We start from the raw sequence: 22,989 nt of genomic DNA on the forward strand, positions 1-22,989 counted from the left end.
CCAACAGTTACTCTCCTATCTTTTTTCATACCTTATTGAAGCTATGTTGAAATGCAGGAAAAGATTTGTCATTTTTTATATGCTGTGAATAAAATTTTATATGCTGAAATTTGCATGGTTCAGTCTTTTTATTTCCACATAAATGGGAAAAATCCATCCTTGCTAGATACTGAATGAGGTCAGTACTCTGACTAGGATCAACTTGCTGATTAGTGTAAGACAGTTTACAGTACTGTGTTTCCATGAAAGACAGCAGGATACATTTCTTTGGACTGCCTATGATGGAGTAAATTAAAAACATGTTTTTCCCCCAGCATATTTCGCATTACCATAAAATATCTGGAACTGCTTATTAATACCAGTCATATTTTTTATCCAGATTTCCTAACCTGGATTTTCTCCAGATATACAGCACTACAACTTCCATCATTCCTAGCCAGAAGAACCACAATGAGTGGGGAGGGTGGGAAGTGTTAGTTCAACTGAGTTCTTTGTATTTCGTTCATCTATTATCCCCCCCTTTTTTTTCTCCTCTGCTAATGTATGGACATTCTGTTCCTGTTATCCAACCCCAATCCCATCACACCCCCTTTTTCCTTTCCTCTGATCTAGAGTTGTTTCCACTGCCCAGCATTTTAAATCACACCAGTCTTGTCATCCACAATTACCCACCGAACAGCCATAGACCAAAACATTTTGCCATACTGAAGGCTTCCCATTAACATCCCTCCATCCTTGTTCCAGACTCAGTCCCTGAGGAGTCTTATGTGGATTCAAATGTTAGCTGCAGCTGCAAACTGGTACTCCCACCCCTGGGCCAACTGGGATGAATGCCCTCTTTCACAAAAGCCCCAGTTCTGATGCTTAGCAGCAGCAGGCAGCTGCTGTTGCTTCCCTCTTGATACCAGATGGAAAAGATGAATAAGAAGCGTAGCGTTGCCTTTTGGCAGGCTTCTCCGGGGAGCCTTGAATTAAAGCAGTGGTCAGTCTCTGTTCCAAACCCAAGTGCATGGCTGAGCTGAGAGTGCATGCAAGAGCACAGCATCCCTTCCTGCATCTCTGAGCTCAGCCAGTTCCAGAAAGAGCGTGCAAACCCCTGCAGGAAACACCTACCTTTGAACATGAATCTTTCTTTGTCTCTGGCTGTGAACCTTCGGGTGGGGTCTCTCCTGACTTTTTCCTGCCCCACAGGCGCCTATGAGATTCTGGTTGTCTTTGTTTTTTCCGTAAGTGCCCGAAACCCCCTTTCTTTTCTTCTCCAATGGATATTTCAGATAAGCAGAGATGCTGCTGCTACTGCTGCTACCATGATCACGTGATCTGAATATTAAACATCGCTGCAAAATCTCCCCCACACTCTGCCTCCCTCTCTTCCTAGGATCCAGAGCATTATCATTCAAGCATCTGGGAGACTTTGATTGGATTGATGTGCATTAAATTGTGCACTGGCTTCTGAAGGGAGGTGCTGCTGGGATATGAGGCTTAGAGGTAGCCTGGAACTTGTTCCCTCCCCATCACATATATAAATGTTTCCTTCTCTGCCTGGTCTCAACATCCTCCTTCCTTCTCTCTGTTCCCAGGCAGCATTTATATGGCTTTGTCTGCTGAGCATCTCTAGAGGCAGACACTAGTTAATGTAAGAGGATCATTAACCCCTTGATCAATCATAGTATTCACATGTAAGGAAAAGAGGAGATAGATTTCACATCTAAGTATTCAGGGATTGTCATCTTGACACTTGCTTTCAAGCAGGTTATGATAAATCTTGTGACATTTTGCATCCACTCATTGTCACAAGATGCTGGCAACAAGAAGAGATAATAAGGTACTGTATGACAAGACATGGTATATGTCAGTAATGATTTACATGTCAACAATGATGCTGGCAGGGAGAAATCTGCTTTTGTGTCAATCTGAATAATGCACACTGGTGGGTCTTCATGTGTTCATAGGCATCTACATCACGTATGTGAATTTGCATAGTTGTCATAGTAAGCATAAATGCCTTAGAGAATTTTTTTCCATCACTTTAATTATGCAAGATATCTGGCATCTGTATTTACTTTGACAATATGGAGAGACCTATTTGCAATGGGAAACACTCTGATCCAAGATAAACTCTACAAAACATGTACAATATATATTGCTTCATGTGAAGTTTATATATGCGTGAATTTCATTGCAGGTAACAGGCTGAGCAGGCATGACTTTATGGTAAATATGTTAACATGCATATTTGTAAATCTCACATATGGTATCTGATGCCCATAGGCAAAATTTCTTAATACACAAAATATTCTGGGTGCTAAAGGAAAGACTAGGAATCTATATAACTGGACAAGAAGTCTGCACAGAATTTCCCCAAACAGCTGGAATGAACCATATTCACTGAATTCATTATTTTCTCATTTAATATTTGGAAAACAAGAGTTGAGAATGGAGATGGGAGTCAGGATTTTGGATATTATGTGCATTGAACACGACGGCTAGGCTACAGAGAAACTGTGTACCTGACTGTTAAGTAGAGCGCATATCATGGTGCAACAACTCTCAGATCCAGCTGTTGGAATTCCTATCTAGAATGGAAAAGAGACCTCCTGGAGACTGTGGTATTGAAAAACAACTACCAGTCAGCACAATTTTCTTCAACTAGGTTCCACCACTTCTGGCATTCCTAGCTAATGTTCTCCATATTATTTGAAAAACCTGGAATATATGAGGAAAAGAACAAGTAGAAGAAAGCTACTATAGAGAAGACTGAGTTAGATGGACCATTTTTTTTATATCAGGCAAGTTCTACGTTGTCTAACCTAGAACATGAACAAATGTTCACAAAATGTATTATGTCCCTTCCTTCACTTAGTTCAGGCTCTCATAGGTGAACCAGACACTTACTGTGTTCACAGACAATTGGAGAAATGTATGTTCTGCTCCTGATCAAAGGTCTCTTAGAAATGGCTATTATCACTTAACAGTGCAGCACAATATGACAGTAGAGTCACTAAAGCCATCGTCACTTCAATTGAAATGCTATTGAGTAGCATAAAAGTATCAGATGAGATAAAGAACAGATCTGTTGTGAGTGTAGTGATTAAATCATTTATTTGCTGCAATGTGATTAACTGTTTTGTTTGATCTGCATATGTATTTCAATAAACTTCCTACATACAAATTAAATTAAATATACTGAAATTCTAGAGTCAGAGTTCAACTTATCTGGAGAGCAGAAAGCTGGAGAATGCTAGTTTATACATGCTACATATTTAATCCTTATATTTTTAAACCACTTTAGAATGCTATGCTCTTATATTGTCTGTCCTTTTCTATATAGGTAGTCTTTGACTTATGACCACAATTGAGCCTAACATTTGTTAAGTGAGTTTTGCCCCATTTTATGACCTTTCTTGCCACAGTTGTTAAGTGAATCACTGCAGTTAGTAACATGGCTGTTAAGTGAATCTGGCTTTCCCTTTGACTTTGCTTGTCAGAAGGATGCAAAAGACGATCACATGACTCTTGGTCACTGCAACCGTCATAAATATGAGTCAGTTGCCAAGCATCCAAATTTTATTTAAGTGACCATGGGGATGCTGTAATGGTCGTGTGAAAAATGGCCATAAGTCACTTTTTCAGTGTTGTTATAACTTTGAACGATCACTAAATGAACTGTTGTAAGTGGAGGACTATCTGTATAGAGATTATATTTCCATGGACTTTTGAATGATATTTGAAAAAATCATTCATGTCATATCTATTTTATGAAGTTGATGGCACGGCCCTTGAATTTCAGCCTGATTGTAGATGGTCTGTCCTTTCTGGATAAGTTGTTGCCTTTAGCAAGACTGAAGAGCTCCCTAGAGAGTAAAGTATAGTCAAGGCACAGAGTACAGAGTTATATGGACCAATAATTGGTTTAAAGCCATTTAATATGTCTATTGAGGTTTTGTTAATGTTAATTATCCCCAACTAGGTGCTTCCCAGATGTTTTTCCCAGACTAGTACCGAAGGTCATGCCAGTTAAAAATTCTAGGAGCTGTAGTCTAAGAATATAAAGAAGAGGATCAGGAATAAACAACTTGGATGCTCCATGGAGCTCTCCCAAACTGCACCACTGAATTTTAAAGGCAACCCTTGCCATTTTTTTTTATTAAACAAAGGGCTAAAATAGTTGTGTTATGCCTTGTCTATCCTCTGTCTGATGAAGAAAAAGAAAAGAAAAACCAGTTTTTTGATGCCATTCTATCACCCTCATGCCATCCTTTTGATTTTTTTCTTACACGCAAACCCCTAGGCCCAGCTTCTGGGTGCTTCTACATGTAGACAGAATACAGGTTGTCCTTGACTTACAAATGTGCACTTGGTGACCATTCAGAGTTACAAAGTCAATGGAGAAACCGTATTCACGTAAGCATGTTATTAACGTAACAACTGCAGTGATTCACTTAACAACTATGGCAAGAAAGGTCATAACATGGCACAAAATTCACCTAACAACTGTGTCACTTAGCAACAGAAATTTTGGGCTCAGTTGTGATCATAAGTCGAGGACTACCTGTAATATGAAAAACAAAACAATGACACAGATAACTCTTGTGTGTGAATTGGATCTGATTTTATATTTCTGCAGAGCCACTGCTCTGAGGTAATAAAACAATATTCAGCAAGAATACACTTTCATGGAACATGCAATCCATAGTATGTCATTATTAACTGAGAGACTACTATCATTGATCCCATATACTGTATGTACAATATATAGCAGCACTTACCATTTTGGGATTTACATTCTGACTCAGTTGCATTTACTACAGAAATGGGTGTAGGATTTGCCATAAAACAGTGGTCCATACCAGCTTGCTCTTCAGGACACTCCTGAGGAAAGCGAGGGAGTATCTTCACAGGGCCTGATAAACCCCGGAGTGTAACTCTTGGAATGCCATTTCTGGCCATGGAAATCTGGGCTTCATGTACAGCTTCTACCAGGATAGAATTCATGAGCTCCTTTCCCATGGTTTGGGTAAGTGCCTGACATGATGGAAAGCTATCAAAGCCTATTTTTTTCTCTGAATCTGATGTTTCTGTCTCTGAAATCTGGATTGCATGTTCAAAAGAGGAGTTGGTTTGTGAATCAGGAATGAACACTGTACTCTCTGGCAAGGTTTGTGGTCCAGATAGCAGTTTAGGACATGGCAAAGGTTGGCTTTTGAACCTCCGTGGTGTTTCCTCTGTTGAAGATACCTTCTGGAGTTCTCTTCTTGCCATGGGATGCCAAATGAGTTGCCGGCTGGTTGGAGGAATGCTGTTGCTTTGATGAAAAGTAAAAGATATGGAGCTGAGTTTCTGTTGTTCCAAACCATTAGCTGCTGTCTGCTGAAGTGACTGGTATCTAGTGGGAGGAGGACATGAAACCTGAATATCATGGCTCTCTGGAGATTTGGGAGAAAGAAGCCTAGAAGCAGGTCTTGGAATTCCTTTGCCTTTAGCCAGAAAAGTCTGTTTGGGGGAACCTTTCATGAATAAGGAGTTCTTTTTCAAACTAGGGTTAACAGACCCTAAACCTCCAGTCGCAGGTGAGTGAGCTGAACATCCTGGAATGCTATTGCAATGAGAGGAGGCACCTAAGATTGGGATACACCTTCGGATCCTGTGTGGGGAGGGAGCACAACTTTTATCCATCATAACTAGTGGTTGCCTTTGTTTTTCCTAATGAAATAAAAGCAAGTGAAAGATTAAAAAACTTAAAGAAGTTAAAATTGCTTTTAAAGTGCTTTTCAGCTATTAGGAACTTTAGATCAACACGTTTTACAGCACTGGAAGAGTTTTCTTCAATCCCTAGTGAAAAAAGTTTTGAGTACAAGTTTAATTTTTGAAAGTAAGTTTTCTTTCTGGAATAAACAGCAAATTAAACCTTTGATTTTATAAAGTTAAAAATGGACTAAGGGTCCAGATAAATTTGAAATAAAATTTTGGATTTTATTATAAAGAATCTTGCTATGAGCAATTCTTTGAAATCTTTAAAAAAAGATAAGGTTTTAAAAATTGGATATTAGAAGGAACCAGAACATTACAATTAAAGGAAAAGAATACTCACTCGGCTTAGTCCTTCAGACTGAAGCAAAATATTTTATCATTGTATATGTTGAAGAATATATTTAAACAATGGACCCAGAAGTTGTTTTTTTTTAAAAAAGAGTTCACCCAGAGGCTGCCCAGAGTCATTTTACAGGGGAGATGGGCAGCATAAAAATTTAATAAATAAATAATGTTAATTTTAAGAGGGTTTGCCATTATAGATAGACTGTGCTTAAAAAAATGTTATGGAAGAACAAGTTTACCAGAAAAAACAGACTGTTCTGAAAGTGGGTTTAAGAAAGACAGGCTACAAGAATATTGGGGGGAAAATGCTACATTGAATATACAAATGAAATTGGTGGATGTCTTAATAATTAAAAGGGATAAAGAAATAAAAAGTGATACGGATAACATCTCCATGTTGCATTTACAAAAGAGACCTGTTAAAATGTTGAGCAATTTTGTGAAAAAAGACAAAGAAAAAAAGTGAAAAGAAATCAAATTCTAGATTAGAACATTATTTGAAAGGAATATAGATCAACATTGTTAGAAGTAAAAAGGACTATAAAATTGATTTGTTGACCAAGGTTAAAATATACTGCTCAAAAAATAAAGGAAACACTTAAACAACACAATTTAATAGTAGGATGTCTTATTTTCTGTTCCCTTTATTTTTTTGAGCAGTATATATATATTGCTATCTCTGATAATTCTTAATGGACTTTTGCTAATATCAGGACTAAAGATAAGATAAGATAAGATAAGATAAGATAAGATAAGATAAGATAAGATAAGATAAGATAAGATAATCTTTAGTGTCATTTTTTACTGTGGGCACAACAGCACGCATCAAAAATGAAATTTACCGTAGTTACCCGCTCTCAAAAGTAAAACACATACATGACACACACCTAAAACACACTATATATAACATATGTATAGACCCACTCCCCTACATACAGTCCTTCGGGAGAAGGGCGGTATATAAATCAAATTAATAAATAAAAATAAATAAATAAATAACAATAAAATATTAAATATTATGGATGTATTTGTAGATAAAAGATGAGATATGGGGAAAAGTCAGCAACTATAGATGGCAATGACGAATGGAGTAAAATCTGCACTGAGTCCTGTACTTTTTTTTAACGGGGAAAAGAGATCATTTTGTTGAATTTTAAGAGAAAGTGCTAAGTTACTAAAATAGTTTATACTTGTGAAGAAGGGTGAAGTCACTTCTTTATATGTTTATTTTCTTTCACTTTACTATATTCACATTTATTCTTTTTCAGTTTTTCTTTCCATTTCTCCTTTTCTGCAACTATTTTTTTCTTTTTCTTTTTTAAATTTGTTTTAATTTTTAATGTGGCAATTGTATTCTTTAATAAAATTACTATTTAAGAAAACAAGAAATACAATTCCTGGTTGTCACTCATCCTAATTGTATTGCTGATCAACAGGCTTAGTGATCTTTTGATAGGCTTTTCATAACTTTTATTTGATTAGTGGTGCAGTGTGAAGACGTTTTACCATGTCTTCCAAAATTCTGTTAATTTTGAAGAACATCTGGTTGGGAATGGCTGCTGTAAGCCATTGAAAGAGATAATTTCTAAGTCTTCTTAAAAACTATTGGGTGTAAGATATAGCTTGGCTATTCTGACCAAACATTTCTTATTTTTTCTAAGGATTCTTATACTGAAACAGAATGACAAGTGCTTACCTGGTAATGTAAAGGCAGGAAGCAGCTGAATGGTCATCAGGAACATCCCAAAATAGTCTTTCATAGATTGCAAAGGATCCCATAAAATGTTTACATGAGCTTTAACAAGGCATATCAACCCTAAGGCACCCCAACCTTCAGGATGCCATGAAGAATATATTTGTCCCTCTTTCAAATGTTTTGCTTTTCTCTTTCTCTGCCTACTGTATTCTCTTTTAGCTGTGGAGTGTTTTCTCGTTCTCTTGAAGTGGGAGAAAGAGCATCTGGGATGCTTGGAACAGCAATTTGTTGGATGCAGAGGCAAGGAGTGGGCACAGCCTTTGAATTAGAGCACTCATAAACAGCTTTGAATTGGAAATTGTAAAAAGGAAAGAAGTGCATTCTGAAGATCTTGGCGCATGTAAACATCTAGGAGCAGCATATAAATTATTCCTCTGAAGCACTGTACAGACAATAAATATAGGAAAAGGCACTGTATTATAGTAAATTTTCCCATTGCTGCATTAACAAGCATTCTTCAAGTCACCAAGTTGGGGGGGAAGTCTGCCAGCTAAATAGTGTGCACCAGTAGCTTCAGTGACAATGCTGGTGACGGTTGCTGTCCTTATCATTTCAATATGAGACACTTTAAACTTTAAAAGACAGCAATTGCTGAAGTCCTCTGACTGCATTTCCTCTCTAATCATTGTTACATGACAGGTAGGAAAATCAACCAGCAATTGCTGCCCTTAACATGGAAGGCCAGATTTGAGCAGTTGTAAGCAGATGCCTGGAATGGAGCTTTGTTTCAGGTTACCTGAATGTTACATAGCTAACAAAGAAGTAAGCCATGCTACTAACCTGTTAAGTTGGTCTGTTTATGAACACATATCTACTGCTCTTCTGAAAAGGTGCTGGACCTGTTTAGCTTGCATCTAGTTGTCTTCTAGAAGAGTGCTAAACTCATGTATACTGGTTGCTCATGCAACAAGGGGATATTGGCTGAAGCATGAAGGAATAATAATCTCAGTGATTATCAATTCCCATGCAGCAGAGCAGATATAAGTTGGACAATTTAAGTAAATGGATGGAGCTTTCATAATGCAACTTACTATCATACTTGTGTGCAGGTTACCATTTGATAATGGACATAATGTAATCTCTATATAAGGGTAACATGTACATATAAAGAAGAGTTGAAACTGATGGAATTTGGAAAATACGCATATTTCTCTACAACTTAGAAAACACGTTTAGATGCAGTATCATAGCTCTAACATTTTTTATAACACCCCTGATTTTCCAGCAGAGGCCTGACAGGAACTGGTGTCTTCACATCAAAAGCAGCCTTTTAGATTTTAGAAGTATATTAGCATGTTTTAAAGAAAACATCTGTAAATGTTCAGTAAATGCTTTTCTGGTCAGTTATTCCTAGCCCAAGTGGACAAAAAAGAGAAGTAACATATGTGGAGTTTTTAAGTTGCACTTGAAAAGGGTTAGTAAGTGCATACAATGCTATTAAAACTGTCTTTAGTTCAGTACCAAATGGCTTCACATATTTGACTCAGACTCTGGCTTCTTCCAGTTTTAGGTTTAATGTTAAGGCCTTATTTGAGTGTGCTGATTTATCTATATCATATAAGCTGGCTAAGGGTTATGAGAACTGAAATGCAAAGTACCCGGGCAGAAATTTTAGGGGAAAGTGCCAAGACCCTTTGACTTTCATAGTAGCCCTCTCCAATTTCATATGGAAATAATGTATAAAGCATTTATTTACAGGCGACAACAACAGGAACGAGTGGAACAATATGCTTTTTGTGTGACTTTTGAAGGGCCTAGAATCCAAGCATTATTTCCATTCCAGGCTTTGAATCTCCCACACTCTTGCTAACCTAACTCTTCAATCCCTGGAAAAGTCTAAATAATTACATAAGCCAATGAGGATGGTTTCCTTAGTTTTAGGTGATTTTCCCCCCCATTCAATTGTATCTAATTCTCGGAGTCTGCCTAGACGTGTCCCTGCAGTTTACTTGGTAAGATTTTTTCAGAAGTGGTTTGCCATTGCCTGATTCCTAGGGCTGAGAGGGAGTGATTGGCCCAAGGTCACCCATCTGGCTTTGTGTCCAGGGAGGGACTAGAACTCATAGTCTCCTGGTTCCTAGTTTGTTGTCTTAACTACTACACCAAACCGGCTCACTTTTAGGTGAGAGAATGATGCTATGTTTGTTTATCATGTTTATCTGGGCAACATTTATAATATTAATGCCAAAATATAAATGTATTTAAATGGTAACACTGGAATGTGTTTATTAGGCATACCATACCACATCTCAGATGCAAAATCTGGATGATACTGGATGATGGCAGAAAGATACAAAAAAAAAAGATTTTGTTTTTTGTTACCATATAATTATGTTCATGTTTTGGTACCCATGTTGGCTAGTTCTAGTTTATATCCATAGCATCATTTAATATAACTTTACTCTCAACTGATAGTAAGGTGGAGGCAAAGATTTTGTTCTGTATCTTGTATTTTCTCTTTTATTTAACAATGGAAGTTATAAATCCATTTTTAAAAAGAGGCAATAAGTTCCCCATTTGAAAAATAAGACAAGATGGTGGACATTTCAATTTCTTTCAGTAATATTAGAGTTTTCCCATATGTGTATTCATGTTAGGTCTGTGTAATTTGCATGGGATCTTAGAATACATGATTGATTATTGATTGCTAGTATTTCAGTTTATTAAGATATTTGTGATGTTAGGGTGTTGCTTTTCTTCTTGCAGACATTTCATCATCAGGCCATGTAACATCATCAGTGGAGGGAGAATGAAGTTTGCTGGTTGTTTATATGTGGCATAAAAAAGATAAACAAATAGTGCATGATTCTCTCACCTAAAAGAGAGAAAGTTTGATGTAGTAGTTAAGACATCGTTAAGAACCAGGAGATCATGAACTGTAGTCCCTCCTGGTTTGTCCTACCAACCTTGACTGAAGTAAGTCAGATACATTCTGAGCTATGTATATTCTCCTGCAGGTATTTGTGAATTTGGATGTTAAGATTTTCCAGAAGATGGCTATGAATTCATGCAAATGCTCGCTGTATTTATAAAAATACATAGGGCCAAACTATACATATTTCAATCATACAATTTAAATAGAAGAAAAAACAGGCAGATATCTTGTTTTTTTATGTGTTTCTGATCCAGGTTAAAGGCTGCACCAGTATAATAACAAAAAGCTTCCAGAATAAGGTTGCTTTTATCCCTAAAAAGTACTATATATGTGATTTGATCTCCTGTTCACCTTAATTTATGTATTTGGACTCTGTGGCTGAGTCTTTTTTAGCCACACTGCTGCACACCTCTGATTATTTGATATTTTTATGCACATACCTGATCACTTTTAGTAAATAATAGTACATAATATCAGTTTTCTTTAAAAAGTTTCTTTAAAAAGTTATGTATCACAAATAATTTCATCAGTTTATTCTCTACCTGAGAATAAAGTTTATGTAATTAACTAAATCTAGTCACAAGTTTCCCATATTGAATATTGCATTTAGATTTACTTACAATTTTTGGTACTACTATAGAAAAGGAACAGTCATTTTCCCAATTAAATTATATCAGAATTTATTTATTTACCGTACCTATATTCCATGATGTCATAAACAGAATTAATTCACCTACTTCTATTCTTTGTTGAAAGTAAGTTATTAAAAGAAATACCCATTGATCAAATAATCCAAGAATTTGCAAATAATGATGTAAAATTAAAATGTAGATAATAAATTTGCACACATACATGGAAATGTTGCTGTCTGGATGTAATATTTAATTTTCAAAGTTCTTATAATTTAATATAACAAGTTCCTGTGGGGATTATCAAATTATTTTGGTATCATTTAATATCTGATTGAGATTTTAATTTTAATTGAATGCATATTTTGTCTTTTATATTAGAATTTTACTGTACTTATGGTATATATTTTCAGAACCCAAAAGCAAGGCATGAAATTAAATAACCCATTCATTTTTATTCTTTCTAATTTAAAAAGAAATTAACACATTTTGTCTGAAATGATATAGATTTGTCTGAAATGGTATAGGGCAGGGGTAGGCAACCTCAGCTCTTTTATGACTCATGGAATTCAACACCCAGAATTCCTGAGTCAACTATGGTATAGGGTTTCCTGCCTGAGCAGGGGGTTGGACTAGATGACCTCCAAAGTCCCTTCCAACATTATCATCATCATCATCATCATCATCATCATCATCATCATCATCATTATCATCATCATGGGCCCAAGGCACCGTGCCTCTTGTGTTTAAAGGATATTTGGGCCCTGCAATTCATATAACTGTTCATACCCAGCTTTTCATCTCCACTCCGAACCAACCCAGTGATGCCCTCGACGTGATGTCCCATTGCCTGGAAGCGGTACGAATCTGGATGGGGAAGAACAGACTCCAGCTCAAGCCGGCCAAGACCGACTGGCTCTACGTGTCGGCATCTCGTGTTGTCCAAGATTTACCATCTTTGGTTATGGGGGGAGAGGGGTTGCCTCCCGTTGATAGGGCGCGCAACTTAGGCGTCCTCCTGGATGCACGACTTGACTTAGATCATCATATAGGAGCCGTGGCCAGGGGGGCATTTGCCCAGGTTCGCCTGGTGCTCCAGTTGCGCCCCTATCTGGACCGAGATGCCTTACGTACAGTCACTCATGCACTCATTACCTCCCGTATAGATTACTGTAACGCTCTCTACATGGGGCTGCCCTTGAAGACCACCAGGAGGCTTCAGCTGGTGCAGAATGCGGCCGCTCGGGTTGTGATGGGAGCATCCCAATACTCCCATATTACACCCCTCCTGCGTGAGCTGCATTGGTTGCCGGTTGTCCTCCGGGTGAGGTTCAAGGTGCTGGTTCTTACCTATAAAGCCCTACATGGCTTAGGTCTGGGATACTTACAGGACCGTCTGCTGCCGGGAACGACTTCCCTCCGCCCTGTGCACTCACACAGAGAGGGTCTCCTCAGGGTGCCGTCGGCTAGACAGTGTCGGCTGGTGACCCCCAGGGGGAGGGCCTTCTCTGTTGGGGCACCTGCCCTTTGGAATCAGCTCCCCCGAGAACTTCGGATGTCCCCAGATCGCTGGTCCTTTCATCGTGACCTAAAGACGTATCTTTTCCAAGTGGCCGACCTGGACTGAGGATGGGGGTTTTTAATATTGTTTTAATTGTATTGGTTTTAGTAATTAATTATGGGGCTTTGTAATTTAATTCTTTTTTAATATTTGTATTACTGTTTTTTATAGCTGTTTTATTGTTGTGAGCCACCCTGAGTCCTTCGGGAGATAGGGCGGCATATAAGTCCCATAAATAAATAAATAAATAAATAAATAAATAAATAAGCATAAAAAGAGGAAATTCTTTGTTCCAAACAGAACAGTAGGCTATATTATTCTTAAGTAAACCTGTATATTGTGAAAGGAACAAAATACTAAGATACTGTATTTGATTGGCTCTGACTTGTTTATTAGAATTCTATTCAAAATAAGCATTACCATTATAAAGCACAACCTTTAACATTGCAATACATTTCATCAGAACAGTTTATACTAGCAAACAAGTCAAACTGATTATTTACTTTGCAAAATACCACGTAGAAAGTGTTATTTTAGATTTTATTTCAATTTCTGAAGCAAATGAGTTAAATTCACAGTTCTGTACTAGATCACCGGACAGAAGGATAAAATGGTACACAGACTACCATGGTAGAAGTCACAGTCTCAGTTTATTAGTCTTTCTGTTTATCTGTCTCCCCAGAAAATATTCTCAAAAGCGTCATTCAATCTAACAATCTCTTAATTGTTAAGTTTCAGAGTTCCCTTACTATATGATATTCTGTAAGAACATTTCATACATCTGGTAATATTTATCTATTATTAGAGTGACAAGGATATGGGGAAAAACTGGATCAAAGTTTGAAACTTGATAGCTACCTATACTGTTTCTATATCTGGACCACTATTTTAATAGTTTAATAGTCTGACAGTGTTAGGAGTTAGCATCACTGACCATTTTGTATGATTGTGGTGGATTAGAAATTTGATGAACAGACAGACATACAGACAAAATTCTAAGGCCAACAGTTCTATAGGCAGCCCCATTTTCACCACCACAATCTATAGCTCTCTGCACTTTCTATTTATCTGTACTCTTCCAAATAGGCAAATAATGATGACTGAGAGCATCATGTGCACTCATCTTATGCTTTTCTCTTCTGGACTCCTGTACAAGTTTACACTGTACAAGGCTTACTTAATGAAAAACTCCAACCATTCTGTGAACATCACATGCTAAGCACAGCTGTAGAAATTTCTCTGGATGTATTCATTTAACATCAGTCTTTTACAACATGAACATAATTTTAACAACTCTAAGGCAGAGAATCATCACCACAATGCAGTTCACAAATAAATTATCCAGTCCAGAGATGGAAAACCTTTGTTACAATTCTGAGAAGTTAAGAAAGCTGGATTCTATCCAGGATCCCTCCAATTCCACACTCCCAACAGTAAATCAGCATTGTTCAGTATTAATCAACTTAAAATAGATAGAAGCAGAACAGATCCAGCATCCAAACATAAACACCACATATGTCAAATTGACCTAATTTTGTACAATGATACTTGTATTCCTGTTCCTATTTTTTCAGATTTAATGCTTATTCAGAATTAATGCTTATTCAGTTTGATTCCTAGTTAAATGCACTTTTTAATCTGAAATAGCAATATTTTTTTTTACTAATGAATGTTTTAAGTATGACATTTTTAAAAAATCAGTCAGATCCAAAGATCCACCTAAGTATTACTTTAATCATAAAATGTTTTTTCTCACAAAAACTGCACCATATGGCTGTCCATTTATATGTGCTACAATATGAGCTAATCAGAGCTAACACTTGTGTTATATTTACAGATAAAGGTATCATGTAAGATAGGAGTATTTCATATGTACACATAAAATGTTCACAAGGAAGCTGGCACTTATAGACAATATAAAACTTGGCAACAATTAAACAGTTAAGAATTGGTGCACAAGACAGTTGAAGCAGCCAAGATTGAGACAGTGCAGCCACTGCCTTCAAGGTGTTGTTGGAATTGAATGTCCATTAGGCCCAGTCAAATGGGTATGAGCAGGTGTTGTGAGAATTCAGTAGTATGTGAAAGGCCAGCTATGTTCTAATCTCCTTCTTCTGCAATAATTCTCAGTAACCTTGAAAAACAGGATTAATGAGTTCTTCTTTATAGGCAGTTTAAAAATTCCATTATAAGATATAGCTTAGTTACATTGGATTTTTGTCTATTTCTTTTCTGCTAAAGAAGAGAAATTTAAAACATATTGTGGATTTCATACATTGCCTCTTTGAAAATGGAGTTTTCCTCTTACCATAGAAAGTATAGAAACAGAACAGCGAGCTCTCAGGTGTTAACAAATCTCTCATTCATTATTGGATAATAAAGGGCCATTAAGGGGTGGAAATTTACAAGAGAATTGATGAACCTCTATAGCTGTCAGGGTCAAAATTAAGATTACTAGACATACTAATCTGAATGTCTGGGTTCATCCCCATTTTAGTTGAAAAGTAGGATAAATAGTATAACTTACTCACAGCACATATCCATACTAATTATTTGGATTGAAATCAAAGCACCTACAGTAAGCAGACATAATTGCTTAATCACTCCATAATGGTTGTTTTGACCCTCTGGGTAATGTTACACTCAAATGCAATGTGAAAGCATGCTCACAACATTGACTCAGGGTGGATATTGGACATGCTACAAATGCATCCTATTTTTTATAACAAGTGATACAGTCCTGAGGAAAAAATCTGGAACAGGAGAAAGGTTTAGTGCAAATTAGTGCCATAATGCCCCTATATGCCCATATATTGCAACTGTACATTAGCTATGAAGGAATACTGCTAGTTGTTTCAAAGTCTTACATTTGTTAATAAAAGACTTATTGCTACCCCATTGCTCTGCCTGGGTTTTTTTCATTTGCATTGGTAGTCTAGTTGCCACAAAAGAGAATCAAGGCTCATAAAAGAGGTCTCTAAGTATTACTCAGAGACTATGGCTGTAGCTAGCATCAGTGCTAATGGATAAGTCACAGACAGAAAAGAATGGCTATATACAGGATGGGAAGAGGTGGACATTATTTTAGGAACTATATGGTGTTGTTGTTTCATTGTGTCCTTATAAAAATAGATCAGTATCCCAATATAACAAAGGTGATATAAATGCAGAAGCAAGCTTGTTTACTTATACCGTTTCTGGCTCAGACAAAGGATGCTGCACTTACTGGTCTTGCCCCTTCCCCACCCTATTGTAAAAATAATGCCACCCTTTGATATCATCAAAAAGTTGCAATTGTAACATAACATTTGGCCCTTCCATTGCATGTGGAAGAATCTCTGAACTGGGACGACATAACATTTTGGAAAATTTATCAGACCCTTCAAATACTTAAGATGACACACAGCACATGATTCCAAGCCAGCTAACACAATAGCTGTGTTAGCTATTTTTACAAGTGGAAGTTTTCTTACCTGTTGTGTATATTTGAAACTAAAGAAGTCCCATGCAAATGTTACTTTCAGGAATGATGCCTGGAATGATATTCACACTGACACAGCAAAAGGGCTTTGAGACAAGTTCTCTTTTATACAAAAACAACACTGCTCTTTAATAATATTGATAGTATCCTCAGACACCTACCATAACTCACATATAATAAAACAAACTGCAATGTACTACACTTAAATTCAGTCACTGCTGAAAAATTGGTCAACTGTTTTCAAGTGATAGCAATGACTGGCTATGTATGCATGACAACTCATGGTGAACTGGTCAAAAGAACAAGAGAAGAAATTGAACAAAGCCCTTCGGTGTTATGTTGTTGTCAGGAACTATGGCACTGCATTAGACAAAGGAAGCTGTCAAATGTAATGAAGTGTAGGTGAGGTAGATGTGAGAGGAAATTACAGATGTAGAAAAAGATCTATATGCTACACTATAAATTCCAATGAAGCATGTAATGTATAGAAAGATGTCCAATATTTAACGAATTATGAAGTTGAGCACAGTGGTACTCATTCTTAATTGTTCGGGGGTGCAATGAATACCAAAAATGATGAATACAAAACATTTCCCCCCCACAAGGAATAATGTACTGAGTCACAAGGCAGCTGACACTGACAAATTCTAGCTTGTGTGTTGAGTACCAAACAAATGATGAGTACCAGGACAAAATTTTCACATCAAAATGCATTGAGTACCAAATTTGGTGAGTTTCAAAGCATTGAGTACCAAGATACCACAGATACTATGGTAACAATGTTTGCAAATTCTTAACTTGGAATGTGTACCTGCGAGCACATTAAAGAAAGAAAGGCACGTGTTGCTAGTATGGAATGTGTACAAGAAGAGCTGGTAATTACAGCATAATATCCCATTCCTGCCCTTAAGATATAATAAATGGAACCAGTGTATTAAGTTAGTACAGCTTGAGATATTATGTCATCAAGTGAATAAAACTGCAATCAGTGATGTCCTAAGGCAGGGGTGTCAAACTTGCCACATCAAATGACGTGTCGCAATGTATTGCGACTTTTTCTCCATTGCCAAAGCTGGGATGGGGCGGGTTTGGCATGATGCATCCAGCCCATGGGCCAGCAGTTTGATACCCCTGCCCTAAGGGAATTCAGCAAAAACAAGATATTTATAATGACATAGGGCTCTAGAGGTTGTTACTATATAATTTTCATAGAAACAGATTATTAATAATCTTTTTGTGCATATAGCTATGTTTACATGCAGTAATTTAATTATATACCAGCTTTAAAGAAAATGTGGACAATGTGCAAACATTTTACATGGATACTAACTATACAGTGTAGCTCTAGAAAACTGCATTGGAATTATGCAATCATGGTCTGTAGTCCAGTAGCTCTTACATTAGATGTACATAGGTGACTGTGTACTTCTATATTTTATAGTTTTAAGATCAATTGTCCATATAGAAAGAATAGTGCTAGATGGGACATTTGAGTTTTAAAAGTCTTGTCTCCTTCAACAGACCCAGCAGCAGAGAACTGGAAAAGTGAAGCATTTTTAATTCTAGATTTAATAACTATAAGGAAATGTTGAAGATCCCATTCTAAATAATGAACATAGGTTATTTTTTTCTCCATCCTTTACCTGAACAGAATTTGTCTTTCAGCATATCTGAGCTCAGTGCTGGAAGTGAAAAAGTATATAGGAGTCGTGGCCAGGGGGGCATTTGCCCAGGTTCGCCTGGTGCGCCAGTTGCGCGCCTATCTGGACCGAGATGCTTTACGTACGGTCACTCATGCACTCGTTATCTCCCGCGTAGATTACTGCAATGCTCTCTACATGGGGCTGCCCTTGAAGACCACTCGGAGGCTTCAGCTGGTGCAGAATGCGGCAGTGTGGGTTGTGATGGGAGTATCCCGATACTCCCATATTACACCCCTCCTACATGAGCTGCATTGGTTACCGGTTGCCCTCCGAGTGAGATTCAAGGTGCTGGTTCTTACCTATAAAGCTGTACATGGCTTAGGCCCGGGTTACTTGCAGGACCGTCTGCTGCCAGGAACGACTTCCCATCGCCCTGTGCGCTCACACAGAGAGGGCCTCCTCAGGGTGCCGTCCGCCAGACAATGTCGGCTGGCGACCCCCAGGGGGAGGGCCTTCTCTGTGGGGGCACCTGCTCCCCCGGGACCTCTGGATGGCCCCAGATCTCCAGTCCTTTCTTCGTGACCTCAAGACATACCTTTTCCAACAGGCCGACCTGGACTGATGATAAGGGTTTTTAATTATGTTTTTAATGTTTTTATTGGTTTTAGTGGGGCTTTGTGATAGTTTAATTTTTAAAAAAATATTTGTATTCTGTATTTTATTGTTGTTAGCCGCCCTGAGTCCTTCGGGAGATAGGGCGGCATATAAGTCCCATAATAAATAAATAAATAAATAAATATAATCAATCAGGATGTTTCTTGTTTTTTACGGTACCCAAGTGATTAAAAAATGGCATAATGTCAGAAGTGTTTTCAGGAGCATCCAGAATCTATACGTTTCCCTTGGAGTAAAGCATAAGCATCGTTCCTCTTTAAGTGTAACAATTTCCAGCAGATTAACTTATTTCAAATGATGGTATAATGCACAGAGCTTAATTATTAAAAGTTAAAAACAGAAGCTCCAAGGTGACATTATTTGAAAGGTGTGTTTTAGAGAGATTAGCAAAGAATGCACCATTAAAAGAGATCCACATCGCAAAGAATGAAGTTATGAACGGCCACATAATGAATTGTCCTGAACAAGACAAATTTTCATATGTCTTGGGGAGCAGAATACTAAACTTCAGGCACTCCAAATGCTAGATTGTCTCGTATCATCAATGTTTTCCGGAGGTCTCGTTCCATGATTGGTCTTTGTGTTCTCCACTTGTGTGCTTCCTGAAGTCCTGGCTCAAAATAGTATATACAAGCTCCAAAGCCCACCAATATGAGAATTGAGATCATCAAATACATTGGCACAAACCAATCCAAGAAATGAGGCATAACCACTAGACAAAAAGAAAGTAAAGTGTTGTTTGATGAATAGAAAAAATACAATCTTATTTACTTAAAACATTGCCATATGCTAAATAAATAAATCTAAAATGTTAATATGATTACCTACCTTTCAGCCAACTCTGGGCAACTCCCAATCAAAACTTAAAAGACATATTAAATCATTTTAAAAACTATAAAATGCATCCAGTTAAAACACAGAATATTATAAAAAACGAAAACCTGCACCAATCCAAGCTAATGTGCCTTCATCCAATCTTCTCCCAATGTTTGGGGGGAAAGCCAGGCCTGATGAACTTCAGGGGACAAAATGTTTCACAGGGCATGGGCTATAATGGAAAAGGTACACTTCCTACCAGTAGCTCCCATTAGATGACAATATTTGGGGGAAGAAGCAAGGAGAGTAGCCACCTTATCTGATCTGATAGGAAGAGTAGATATCCTTAGGGAAAAGCCATCCCACAGATAGCATGCACACAGGGCTTTAAAAATGATGACCTTGAATTGCAGCTGGAAAGAAACTGGAAGCTAATTCAGCTTGCACAATAGAGTGATACATAGGCAAACCTAGTGGCCCCCATTACTATATGCACCATCACATTCTGGACTAGTTTCTGTGTGTCTTCAAAGGCAGCCCTATGTAGACGGGAGGTGACCAAGGCATGAGTGACTGTGACAAGGCTTCTTGGTCCAGGAAAGGGTACAATTTTTTTGTTGTCTTCTGTCATGCAGTGAAATTAAATTTGGCATAACATCATCTTTTCTCCATTAAACCCAAGCAATAACTTACCTTGAAAAGCTGGTCTTTTTTCCCCCTCTAAGGTGACTTATTTTAGAATTTTTTCTATTTCTAAGAAGAAAAATAATAGAATAAATTATACAAATATGTATATTTCTCCCTTACAATTTTTCTATATTTCAAACTAGATTTACTGATTATTTAAAGCATTTTTAATTCCTCCTTTCAATCTTGTTACAATATCCAGAATAAAAATGCAGCCATAATAGCATTGTTCCATAGCCTGCTGCCACCAGTATATGGAACTACAACTTGTTCTCTTCCTTGATCTGGTTTAATATTGGAATCTCCATGTATTTTGGTGTTGAGTGTTAGGTGATTTCAGTCTCAGTGCTTCCTACCTGGGGTTGGCAAGGCCATGAATTTCAAGGCCTACATTCTGACAACAAATTTGTCCCAAGCAACCTTTGGCCCCAACCCCTGCGGGTAGTCATACATGAGATGTTTTGTTGAACTTGGAGCAGTTGCGTGATGATCTGAATAGGGAGGGGGTTACTTCTAACTCACCGTCTTGGCCAAAAATCACTTCCTAGTCCACAGGTCTGCAACCCGCGGCTCCGGAGCCGCATCCTGTGACTCCCAGTCCTCTGCCATGTGCAGTCCAAAAAAAAGTGGGACTAAAAAAGTTCAACCAATCAATTCAAATATGCAGGGTAGGTGCATATCTCGCCTTGGCTCCACTCTTCAGTCAAATCCTGTTCTGCGCATGTGCGTATGTACGCGCATGTACGCGCATGTGCACACATTTTTTGCGGCTCCCAGTTTTTCCTTTTGTGAGGGAACCGGTTCCGAGTGGCTCTTTCGCTGTTTCAGGTTGCTGACCCCTGTCCTAGTCCAACTGAGATTTTCTGTCATTTCGCCTCAGAATATGAACATTTTGATTTACAAAACCCAGTATGGCTTGGCACCTCAGGACCCCTTTCTAATAAGTGTTAACCCTTTTGATGAAATCATCTCTGGAGCAACTGCTTGTGAGCCCCCAATTCCATGAGGTGAGGAAGCTGAAGGCAGAAGGTGCTGCTTTTCAGTCATATAAATTAGCTTAAAGCAAAGCTGGCTGCTCCTGGAAGATAATGAAAACCATATTTTACTGGAGAAACCTTTTAGAGTGATTGCACACCTTCTGGAACTGAATTTTATTCCTAATTTATTTCGTATTAGATTACAACTGTGACTTTTGGCTAATTTATATATTATATGACTTTTTTACTGTGCTTACTTTTTTTTAACTAAACGTTTTGAAATAAAATAATTCTAATTTTGTCAGCTATTTTGACAATTTCATTGTTATAGCTCTTAATGCTCTAATAATTACAGACACTGGATGATGATTCATTTTACTTATGTGCCACTTTATTTCAGAAATGTGATACTTCTTCCACCAGCTTTCCCCACCACAATAAACTTGAGAGAAAGGCTGGACTAAGTACTACCGGTCCCAAATCAGCTAATAATTTTTCCTTATTAAAGGTTACTTGGACCTTGGCCTCTCAGTCCTAGACAATACGTAAACCCTAATACTTTGTTGATTGAAGCTCTCCATCCACTTTATGCATTGTTTTTTTTTTAATTTGTAAACCTAAGGGCAGGATCTATGCATATATTTTTTTAGAATCATAGAAATAAAGAACTGGTAGGGATCCTCAAAGCCATTGGATCCAAAGCTCTCAGTGTAGCGATCTAAATTAAAGCATATCCAACAGATATTTAACCTCTGGCCAAGCACATTCAATGAACAGAAAAATAAAACTTCAGAGTAATTTTTGCTGTTAAACTGCTTGTACCATTAGGAAGAGTTTTTGTTATTTATGTTTTTCATGTTCAGCTGGACTCTGCCTTTCTTAAATCTTTTACTGTGTATTCTGTATTCTGGAATGAGAACAGATTTCCTGTGTAGCATCTCTTCAAGTTTGCTTTATCTCAAGGCTGAATGTTTCCAGTTCACTTAATTTCTCTTCACAATTTCTAGGCCTCCGAGCACTCTTTTTTTGAACCTGTTCCAATTTGTCTGAATTTTTTTTAGTGCCCAGAATTAGGCACAAGACTCATGCTATGGTTAAACCAATATTTTAATCAATGTAAGTGGCTTGGGGAGAAAAATAATAGTTTGAATCTTGGGCTAAAAATACAATAAAATATGTAAGTTTGATAATAGAGGAATATTATCCACAAGCCTACAAATTTGTAAATTCCTAGCAATCAAGAGCTGTGTTTTGTGTAAAGAGACTTGCCATCTTAATTCTGTTTTAAAGAAATGTAGAAATGTCCAGTTTGAACAAGAAAAAAATGAACTTGGACCTCATTTAAATCTCTGTATACTATTAAATGTCTTGCTATATTAAAAATATTTTCAGAGATACCCATTTGATGATTTTTTTCATGTGCTAAATCCAGTCAAAGATAGTTTTTCAACCTAATGGTCCAGTTATGGTCAAGTACACAACTATTCTGGGACAATCCATACTTTTAGCCACCCCAGAACCCCAAAGTTCTGTTCTGTTTCCCTTCCAGAAATAACAAATACAAACCACGATGATGTGACAATGACAAAGTATTTACTGCAGACATGTCAAACACAAGGCCTGGGGGCCGAATCCGGCCCACAAAGTGGTTTCATGTGGCCCGTGAAGCCATCCTGGAAACAGTGAGGGAACGGCTCCCACTGCCTTGGCCCTGGCCCAGAGACCCTCCTTCTGCCAGAGACCTTCAGATCTGTCCCACTCCTGCCCAGGCACCCATAGGCACCCTGGATGCG

The 22,989-nt window shown here is 37.7% G+C and overlaps 1 protein-coding gene across 1 annotated transcript; it reads right to left on the reverse strand.

Moving 5' to 3' along the window:
- Nucleotides 1-19,216: 19,216 nt before the first annotated feature.
- Nucleotides 19,217-20,297, reverse strand: SMIM45 (small integral membrane protein 45; the record flags this gene model as incomplete). Its single annotated transcript, XM_083365194.1, has 2 exons — nucleotides 20,226-20,297; nucleotides 19,217-19,428 (listed from the first exon to the last, which is right to left on the reverse strand). The coding sequence occupies exon 2, from the start codon at nucleotides 19,421-19,423 to the stop codon at nucleotides 19,217-19,219; it is 207 nt and encodes a 68-aa protein (XP_083221320.1). The 5' UTR covers nucleotides 19,424-19,428; nucleotides 20,226-20,297.
- Between the last annotated feature and the right edge of the window lie 2,692 nt (nucleotides 20,298-22,989).

This window comes from Vipera ursinii (genome assembly GCF_947247035.1).
Source record: "Vipera ursinii genome assembly, chromosome: 6".
Lineage (NCBI taxonomy): Eukaryota > Metazoa > Chordata > Lepidosauria > Squamata > Viperidae > Vipera > Vipera ursinii.